This window comes from Cajanus cajan, chromosome 9 (assembly GCF_000230855.2).
Source record: "Cajanus cajan strain Asha chromosome 9, NIPB_CcT2T_4, whole genome shotgun sequence".
NCBI classification, from domain to species: Eukaryota; Viridiplantae; Streptophyta; class Magnoliopsida; order Fabales; family Fabaceae; genus Cajanus; species Cajanus cajan.
Window position 1 is genome coordinate 10910515 of NC_138525.1, and position 10854 is coordinate 10921368.

At 29.4% G+C, this 10854-nt stretch overlaps 1 protein-coding gene across 1 annotated transcript; it reads right to left on the reverse strand.

The window, feature by feature from the left end:
• Positions 1-1441: 1441 nt before the first annotated feature.
• On the reverse strand, positions 1442-10285 carry LOC109788276 (LEAF RUST 10 DISEASE-RESISTANCE LOCUS RECEPTOR-LIKE PROTEIN KINASE-like 2.1). The gene is made up of 4 exons (XM_020346965.3): positions 9301-10285; positions 5762-5794; positions 3173-3196; positions 1442-3036 (listed from the first exon to the last, which is right to left on the reverse strand). Exons 1-4 carry the CDS (start codon positions 10121-10123, stop codon positions 1787-1789), a joined length of 2130 nt encoding a protein of 709 aa, XP_020202554.2. The 5' UTR covers positions 10124-10285; the 3' UTR covers positions 1442-1786.
• Positions 10286-10854: the final 569 nt, after the last annotated feature.

A 10854-nucleotide genomic window follows, 5' to 3' on the forward strand; every position in this document is an offset into this window, starting at 1 on the left:
TTACTCCTCACAACTAGATAGTCCAAGCAAAACTAATCCACATCAGATACATGATCTATTGATTCTAAACTTGGTAAAAAAGTGTTAAAGAGTAGATTGTGGAACATCTTACTGAGTGGAGTGACATTAGCTATGCAGAGGAGTATCTTTAGCTCATTTCTCTTTGATGGTAACATACCATTTAAGTAGATGAGTGCATCTACTATATCTTGGGTGATGGTTGGCTCTCAATCATCCTTGTAGGCCTCACCTTCATCCTTGCAACCTGAGACTATTGGAATGATTAAGGGATTGACTTGGATGGCCGTCTAGTCTACTCGTCCAATGATGGAGTACAAATCCTATATGGATGTTGCCTAGAAGATGGTGTAAGGAGCATGGTGCTAGTTGCACTTTAGCTTGACAAATGAGGTCTAGGCAGCTTGGTTGAGGTAGGCCTTCACTAGGTAGCCCTCATCCTACATTTTTTTCATGACAATGATCTTGCTGGGTAGGAAAACAAATTTTTGGTACACCTCCATGGATCCTTTATGGCCATACAGAGCAACTTTAGGTGCCATTGGTGATTTAGGAATTTAGGATTTGTGTTTATAGAGAGAAATTTGAGTGAGATTTATCTTACTCTCTTTTTGTTTGTGTTTAGGTTGAATGAAATTTGCAGGTGAATATCAATCTGAAGTTGATGCTAATGAAGAAAGATAAACTAACATTTATGTTAGATTTCCTTGTTTTTATAGAATGTGACATTAAGGTAATGGGTATTTAGTTATATAAGATATTTATGTTATTTACCTTTTAATTATGGTTTCGATTTAAAAATATGTGTATGGCCTTTGAGTATCGATACTTATTTGTTTGTTTTCATTTAGTTATTTAAAAGTTAATTCAAATTCGTTTGAGACGTGAATCCTTTGCCTATGTTTAGAAAATAATTTCAAAAATTGTTGATGATGTTTTTCTTTATTTAGTAAAAATGTGTAATTTATATTAAGTAATGCCATGAAGGATAAAAGTTCAGATTAATGATTCATGATAAAGCTATAGAAATATCCTTTGTTTTGATAAAAAAACATTGTTGAATCTTGATATAAGTTTTTTGTTGAAGCTTTTCGTAGCAATTTTACTCATAATAGTACCTTAGAACACTTTTTGAAGTCACTCTTTTTAAATAGAAAGTGGAAACAATTATTTTATAGGCTTAACTCGAATAATCAATTATTTGATTTAAAAACAACATAATCAATTATTTTGTTCAAGATGCCTTTTATCAAAAGTAATATCAACTTAATCTTTTATTCTATAGAAATAAATTTTCTTTAATTTTTAAAACTATTTGATTTCATTTGATCTTTTCAAAATATGTTATCACTAATTAATTTAAGTTTTAAGATCATTGAAGGATCACCAAGAATTATTTGGATATAGCCTAAACAACAACAAAATCATAAACTTACACACAAAAGCTTATAACATGCCATCACAACATTAAATAAGGCTTTAGAAATCATCAAAACCAACACATAAAGGCTAAATACATTAACATCAAGTATTGTCCTCACATGTCTCTTTGTTATCTATCATTCTTTTAATTATGAACAATTATAAAATAATAAGTAGGAATAGATTTTTTATTGCATCTAAACATATTTGTACCTTAAAAGTGAATTACATGTTTTTATAATTGAGGAAAATCATTAAGTGTTCATGATTTCAAGTACCAAGCTTTGACACTAATCAAGAAGTACTCATGACCTATACTAAATTTGAGATAAATTATTTGTCTTCGTCAAGTGTTACTTTTTATTGAATTACCAATTATACTTTCAACATGATAACTATCAGTGGAATCATTTAATGATGTTAGATGAGAACTGATATCATCATTATGTCTATTTGTTTCATTTTTATAAAAAGAAGGCCTTGCAGGCAATTTAAGACTTTCAATCTCCCCTTCAAGCATTTCCACTACCTTATTCATCGAAGGACGATTACTTGGATTTAACTGAATACACCAAAGTGCAACCATGAACATCTTTTTAGCTAGAATATTGTCCTCTTTTGAGACATCTTCCATGTCAATATTTTTCTCTTCTTTAAATTGATCATAAATCCAAAAGGGAAAGTAATGTTGGCTTGAATGCTTTGCATTAGGATTTGAGTTCCTCCTCTTACTCGCCATTTCCATCAAAAGCATTCCAAAGCTATAAACATCAGCTTTATAAGACACTCCTCCAATATTTTTGTAGAACAATTCCGGAGCCATATAACCCAAAGTTCCTCTTGCTGCAGTCAAATTTACAATGCTGTCATTTACAGAATGTAACTTTGCAAGTCCAAAATCTGAAACCTTTGGAACAAAGTTGTCATCTAAAAGAATATTGTGAGGCTTGATATCAAAATGTAGAATTTGCATATCACAACCTTGATGCAAATATTCAATCCCACTTGCTATTCCGAGAGATATTTCATATATTTTCTCATAACTTAAAGAGATACTTCCTTCATTAGAAAAAATGTATTTATCTAACGATCCATTAGGCATGAATTCATAAACTATAGCACGCTTATCTCTTTCAACACAGTATCCAATGAGACGAACCACATTTACATGATGTATTCTTCCAATGGTAGCAACTTCATTGATAAAATCTTGCCCATTATCATTGGATTTGCTCAACATCTTTACGGCGACATCCAATCCACTTCGAAGTTTTCCTTTATATACAAAGCCAAAGCCTCCTTGACCTAATTTTACTTTGAAACCTCCGGTCATTTTCTTGATTTCTTTGTATTCATATCTAATGGGATTTAAATGACTGTCTAGCAAGAAATTTTCAATATTTTCATACATTGAAAAATGTCTTCGCCGCCATTTGTGGATCAATAACATAAGGAGAAGTAAAAGTCCAAACAGAAATCTGGTCACCAAGTATATCGGTATCACATTTCGTCCTATGAAAATTCCACCATCAAAATATTGCAATCCAACTGGGTTATCCAATTGTTTTGTGCTAAAAGTTATTCTGCTTCCTATTCCTGTGCAGATGTTTTCACCATGAGTAAGGAAAAGTAGCATGTCTGATGATCCGTAACATCATTCAAGCATAAAATTCAATGAATATTATCATATGATGTGAATATACTTTTTGGAAAATAGAGAGAAGGGTCTTACCGAAAATAACACCTCTAAGATAAGCTGCAAAACAAAAATATATAAAAGGTCGTGTTAATTCAAAAAATTATACAAATAATTTAAAAATAACTTCAAAGAAAGAAATTTTAAAGTATTGACTTAAGAAAAGATAAATAAAATAAACAATCCTAATTCTATGGAATGTAAGTTGTAAAATGTTTCTAGCTATATCTATCATGAAATAATCATTAATTATCACAAAAAATACACATTTTACTGACAACGTGTTTTTAGAATTGTATCCGATAAATTATAAATGTAAAAATTGATAATATTTTTAATTTTTATTCCTTTAATATTATGACGCATATATTTTTGTTGTTGCAATACGTGCTAATGAGATTTGAACTTAAGACATAATATAATTTGTCTAAATCTATATATCAACAAAATGAGCATATAGTGAAATATAATGCTTTTTTAATCCTCCATCAATATGATCTTTTTTGTTGTTGCAATACGTGCGAATGAGATTTAAACTTAAGACATAATATAGTTTGTCTAAATTCTCATATCAATAGAAACATCACAGTGGAATTATTATAATTTGTCTACATTCACCATCAATAAAGTGACCATAGTGAATTTCGTATATCCTCTTGTCGTGGTTTTATAAGAAGCAAATTAATAGTTTACTTTGGTTATTTTTATAAGAACTAATTTAGAATGTATCTTGTATTAATAATATTTTTTTAAAAAAAATACCTAAATACAAGTCTTTTTCTCTATGTTCCATAAATAGTAAGGATAATATATTAATTATTGGAATTTTTTTAGAGTCTAACTTTGCATTAAAGAATTCAGAAAACTTTTGTCTCCTCAAATTTGTAGTCAATAAAAATCAAAATAAAAAAACTATTAATGATGAGAGATTAAAATAAGACATAAATATATTTTTAGTCTTTACTAGCTATTTTTGATTTTGATCTTTGTAAAAATTGTTTATTTTTCATCCCTCTAAAATTGAAATTTTCTTGTTAGTCCATATTTTGTATGTAATCATTTTTAAGTACCTTTTGTTTATTAAAAGATCAAGTGACTATTATAGGTATTAGTCACAATTATTAGTAATATCATGTTAGTATTTAATATCTTTAAAAATTCATATAGATCCTTAATATCATAGTTATTTATCTATCCTAAAATGAGCATTAGGTATACAAAATAATGACTTTAAATTTTAGAGGGATAAAAATGAGAAAAAAAAATATTTTACAAGATCAAAACCTAAATATATTTTATTTTACAAAGACCAAAAATAATGCTTATAAATCTTAAAATAATGAAAAACAGAGAAAAATTTAAAGGAACTAAAATCAAAATTCACTCATTTTATAGGGACTAAAAACACATTTAAGCTTTAAAAAAATTAAAGACTTAAATATATTTTAGGTCTCCTAAAATGTAAATTTGTTTTTAATTTTGTACATTATATATTAATTTCTTTGTTTGTTTTGATTTGAAACAATAATTCTTTTAGTTTGTTTGCTCAAATATCTTTAGTGATTATGCCAAAAACTTCATATATTAATGTTTAATTGATATTGTACGACTAACTCAATCTATCTCTATTATTATTAAGGATGACAAATATACCCGTACCCGCGAGTAATACCCGAACCCGTCCCGACTTTGACGGGGAATACCCGGTTTGACCGGGTACGGGTACGGGTACGGGTATGTACTTACCCGCCCCGTAGCTGTACCCGTACCCGTCCCCGTTTCCATTTTTAATTTAATACTCACTTTTAATTTAATTATATTAAAAAAATTTAATATTTTTTATGTGTGATTATTTATTATAATATGAGATAGAAAAATAACTTAATTATAATTATAATATAATAAAAAAAATAATTTAAAAATATATTTTTTTTACAAAAAATAAAAAATAAAAAAATTGACGGGTACGGGTATACCCGATACCCGTCTGGGACGAGGATGGGGATGAAAACCACATACCCGACGAGTACGGGGACGGGGATGGGTATCATAAAACCCGTACCCGCCCCGCCCCGTTGCCATCCCTAATTATTATTGCTTCTTATGGTGGTAATGAGGTATTAAAATGAACTTGTTTTTTAAATTATTAAAATTAAAAAATTCATTTTAAATTTGAGAAACCAAAAATAAATTTATCACAAGTTTAAGGAATTAAAAATATATTTAAATTAAAATTAAATATTTAAAAAAGAATGAATATATATATATATATATATATATATGTGTGTGTATAATTTTGAAAAGAACATATGAATTAAAATAAATATAATATTATTGACTAAATTAATAATTTTTTTATCATTCTAAAGAAATAATTAATTGAGTCTTTATAGTATAGAAATATATTTGGTATCTTATTAACTTCAAAATCCTACATATAATATATATAAATTTTGAATTGCCAAAAAAGTTTAGAATAGCTGTAAAAGCAAAAAAAGGTTTAGAATAGAGGTGCTTATTCCATTGAAGAAAAATCTAATAAATACATATTAAATACCAAAGAAGTAGAAAAGGGAACAAAACAGAAATATCACAAAAAGAATAAAGACAGAAGGGATTCCATACCTCGAGTATAACCAAAAATCTTCAGCCAAGGCTCTGAAACACCCGAAACAATAGTGTTAACATGTAATGAAATTCTGAAAATGAAAGAAAAAAACTTATATACACAAAAAAAAAAAAAAAAAAAAAAAAAAAATTAACTACCGATTTATGTAAGTAAACAAGTCAATTTCTGAGAAAAATTACATGATAAACTTTAATGATGAACATGAGTAATTATCTTGTATAGGTATTTTTCTTTTCTTTTCTTTGTTTTTGATTAATTGTTTAGGGGAGGATATAGCGGGTTGTTCGTTGTTAATCACAATAACATGGACAAATTATCTTTTCTAACAAGGAAGTGGCCGATTACAATTCATATTAAAAAGAGTTGATTCAGTATATTAAGTATAATTATGAAGTATAATTTTGGTTAGTTATTATAGGAATAAAATCATATTTTTGGTTTTAATTTCATATTTAAGTTTAAAATTAAATCTATAATCTATAATTTATAATAAATTTTTAAATAGTAAAGAATAATATTGTTGAATTTCATATATTAGTAAGTTTCAATCAAATTAAACTAATATTATACAATATCTAAATGATCTTTTATCATATTTTTAATTTTCTTGATAACATAATATTGTTATTTGATTTACTAAGTAGAGCATGCTTGCTACTTTTTAAGTGTTGTAAATGTATATTTAACTTTTGGTACATAAACAATCTAGAAATGAAATTATATTTTTATTTAACATACTAAAACAAATAAAAATTAATTTGTTTATTTTACTAATAAGAACCTCAATGCCCTAATCTCCTTCAAATAATACGATACTTATGTCTTGTGTAATAAAGAATTAAAGAAAAATCATCATTTCAGTTGTTTTCCTTTTAAAATTTTCCCTTTCTAAATAAATATAGGAATAAACTTATAACCGTGCGTAACAAAAGTTTGAAATAAATTATATTAGATTAAAATGAAGTTAGTTTTTTATTCAATTTTGAAATTACTTCAACTTAATCTTTAAAACTAAAAATAATAATTTTGGTTCTTATTTATAACAATTAGTTATTCCATTTAATTTTCGCATCTCTCTAAAAAACATTCACAACAATTATCATTATTCACTAATTACTAATATTGTTGCCCTTCACAACCACCCCACATCACCTACGACGACCAATTTAATTATTGACATTAATTGTCTTTCCATAATAGTACTCATTATAATTATTGTTGTTATCATTGTCTTTACTAAAATTATTGTTACTTTAACCACTATCATCATTAGTTGTCATTGCTACTAACACTATCATTACCACAAACGTCGCACCAATTATCATTGATATTATTATCATCATGGTTGTTGTCATCATCATCATCATTGTTGCCTTCTTTATTGTTGTAGCATTATAGTTATCATTGCCACACCTAAGTTTTCATTCCAATATTATATATTAAATAACATTTAGTAAATATTCTATTTTAATTTATATTTTTTTAATTGAATAATATTTTTTCAAGTTAATGAGTTGAAAATGAAGGTTTTAGCAAGTAATGAGCTAACATATTTTAGTGAAAATAAGAGTTTTTGCTTTTGTCTATGTGAACTCAACTCTACCTTATTGTCATTAGGTTTTTTATAACTCAGTCTTTCATTAATACTCTTTTCTTTTATTTTGTCTTTAGGGACCTTATGTTATCAAAATTACAAATAGGGGAGTTAGAAGCTTGAGATATGGATTAAGGTTATAAACCTTTATCATTACTTGAATGTTTTCCATGTAAAGATAAGGAGTGAGTTATGTCGATCATGGGTCTAAATCAAATTATGAGTAGTGAGGTTGACCATCAACCTTGTGAGTGTTCATTTTATCTTATTTGTTTCGTTACTTTTGTGGATTAGTTTAAATAACCTAAAGCACTTAGTTTTATCTATTTTTGATGTATTAATTATTATCGGTTTACTTGTTGAATTGCTTGTTCAATTGGTTGATTTTTTTTTCATGAATTTAATTGATAATAGTGATATCAAAGTCATTTTGATTAATCTCGCAAATTAACACAACTTTTCAACTTGCTTTGTTTTGACTTGTACATTTTTTTTGAGAAACTTTCCAGAAGTCAACCATTTCTAAATTGCTCCAAGTCAAGCACACTTAACTGTGAAGTTCTTAAGTGATGAACTACTGAAAAATAGATGCATCTTGTTGATACATGCAATACAAATTAATTCATTTAAGTCATTCTCAATTGTACAGCCTCACACCTCTACAAATCTTTGCATAACCACATACTTATAATCAAGTTTTGTGATGAAATTGTTATTGAGTTGTATATGATTATGACTATTACATAAATTGAATTAGATGTATGATATATTGATAGTCATTTTTCATTTGAGACGTAAATTGTGTTATCTATTAGAAATTGTAATTTTGGTACAATTTGAGTGAGGTTTGAACAATTTTGTGAAAACATCAAATTAAGGAGAGAAAAAAACATGAGTTCAAGCGAAACATGAGTTACCCATACTAAGTGTTATACTTGTAAAGAAGGAAAGTTTTGATCTTTGTCCCTCTTACACTAAGTGTCAGACCAAACTCTAGCAAAGCACTAAAGCCACAAAGAGCACCAATGTTTCTGGCACTAATCATGAGCATTCTCACACTAAGTGAAGAACCAATAAAAAGTGACATTTTTTTAGGTAGCAATAGCACAACATATTTTGATGCTAACCAAGACTTGGTACTCGTTAAGCATATAACCCAGAAAAGGCATAATCTATTTGGACACTAAGCGAGATCGAGTTTTGTTGAGTGAGAGGGTCATCATAATGAGCAATAAGTATTTTGGCGCTATGCACGAGGTGCTTCACATAGAGCATGAGACTACCCTAGAGCAACCCTAGTTCTTTAACCTTTCTTTGCCAAGCAACATGCTTTTGTGTTAAGCATAATTCCTTGTAATGTGAGAAATATATTTACAAAATTGACCCTTTTTAATAACCATACTTGAGATAGTTAAGAATTAAATGGGATTTAAGAATTGAGAGGACCTATTATAAAGGAATAGATACACCATGAAATATGAGATTTTGACAGGATTATTTTATATGATTAAGATTCGACGTTAGAACCTTGGAACATTTGATGTGTATAATTGAGAATCGTGAGATATATGAGCATCTTTGTAAGAGTCATGCTTCATATGCATGAAAATTAAGAATTTATGATATGTAGTATGAATCCTATGCAAAGAGGTCACTAAGTGAAAGTGTGACACATTAGCAACTAATACATCAAATCAATAATCAACATGTCAAATCAATCAATTATATCAATGATCAACTAATAAAATGATAAAATATATAAAATTTTAAAAGTTAAGTGAGAAAACTCACAAAAATAAATATAAAAGATTAGTGAAAAACTATAATGAAGTTAATAACTACCTTAAATTTTTTTACTGAAGATTTTTATTAGTTCATACCATAAAAATTTAGACCGAAACAAATATAAAAATATAATGAAGAGATGGATAGTGATTATACCGCACTTATCAGTCGTATGATAGGCGTAATGACAGAAATGCTTGTCACACTGGACTTCTCCACTGGATTCATTGATAACCTCACACTTGGTCCCCTTTCCACAGCGATTCTCGCAAATAACAGGCAACCACGAAAGCTGAAATCCCTCGACTATTATCTGATGGATCTCTTCATACGAAATATTCCCATTTTGGGTCTCCGAAAGATTCCTCCAATTCGCCAAGGTAGCCACCATAAGATCACACCCAACCTCGATGTCCTGCACGCGATACTGCAAATACGATGGTTCCAAAAGAGCATAGACATGCCCTCGAGTCCCACATCGGCCCGTATCCACCTTAGCATATCGAGGATCGCCGGTTACTGGATTGGCGCAGTTGAAGTACCCAATTCTGAACGTATCTAAGTCCAAATTGAACGGCTTTGATCCAAAATCATCTGGGCCAACCAGGCCCGTGGGCCTGAAATTGCTATCGGATAAGAAATAGCGAGGGATGAAGGAGCAATTAGTGTCCTCTACTGCACCCGCATCACTAACTAGGATTGTGTATCTCTTATAATCAATATCGTGTACATGATATTTTCCCGAGAACAAGGTTAACAATGTCGCGTTGTTCGCGCATTCTAACTCGTACCTTGAGTCGCCGCAGTGATTTGGGTCACTTCTGAGGCGAAATGGAAAAGATATGTTGCCGATTTTGCCGCACGATGAAGGAGGGCATTGTGGGTGCTGCTTGGCGACGCAATTTGATTGGAATTGGAGAAGAATTGTAGCAAATATTGATAGACGAATGCGTGAACCATAAGAGACTTCATTTTCCATAATTCAGAAGAACATGAATAATCTTCTCTCACCTTGGTCTAATTATTGCTTCGCATTTTGGAATTAAAAAATGCCAAATGGTCCTTCCTTCGTAGACGCCTTTCCACCTGCCTTAACTTTCTCGTTGTTCACATTTTATTCGATCTCTTTCCCACTACCAATGTTAATTTTCTAATTACAAAATAACAAGTCATCAATCAGAAAAGGACCGATTATGGTACTTACCAAAAGGGGATAATGGTAGTGATTAAATCGAATGTTTTTTTTCTTCTAAAAAAATCAATTTTTTTTTTATAAAGTATTAAATGAAATGTTTTTGACAGTACTGATATGACGATTTCATCATTTCATGAATTTACTGTGTTTGTTTTGGTCTTTTATAGTGTTGGGCACTTGAGCCAGGTTTTGCTATTGCTGGATAGGTGTCTTTTACTAAATTCCAATACGTAGATAGAATGATAGATAGTCAAAGTAGCACAATCTTGACTACGGGGCGGCGTGGTTGTCAAAATAATTCATTGTAGAAATGAATGGACGCATACATCACAGACAACAGGATTTGGCAAGTTGTTTCATGCATTATTCAATATTGAGGAGCGTGCACGATGGAATCCACCCACTATGCCACTTGCTAACTTTAGGCTAAAACATATTCTTTTCCTTGGTTTTAGTAGAAAAAATTGTCTTATTTTTTATCTTTTGAAAAGATTTATTTCGGTTAACAGCACCCT

What these genes read in the sequence shown, in the direction of transcription:
- LOC109788276 (XM_020346965.3), bottom strand. Translation starts at nt 10,123, where the DNA reads ATGGAAAATGAAGTCTCTTATGGTTCACGCATTCGTCTATCAATATTT. An exon ending in TCATACGACTGATAAGTGCG is followed by an intron (nt 5,795 to 9,300) that starts GTATAATCACTA and finishes CGGGTGTTTCAG; the next exon opens with AGCCTTGGCTGAAGATTTTT. An exon ending in TCTTAGAGGTGTTATTTTCG is followed by an intron (nt 3,037 to 3,172) that starts GTAAGACCCTTC and finishes ACATCTGCACAG; the next exon opens with GAATAGGAAGCAGAATAACT.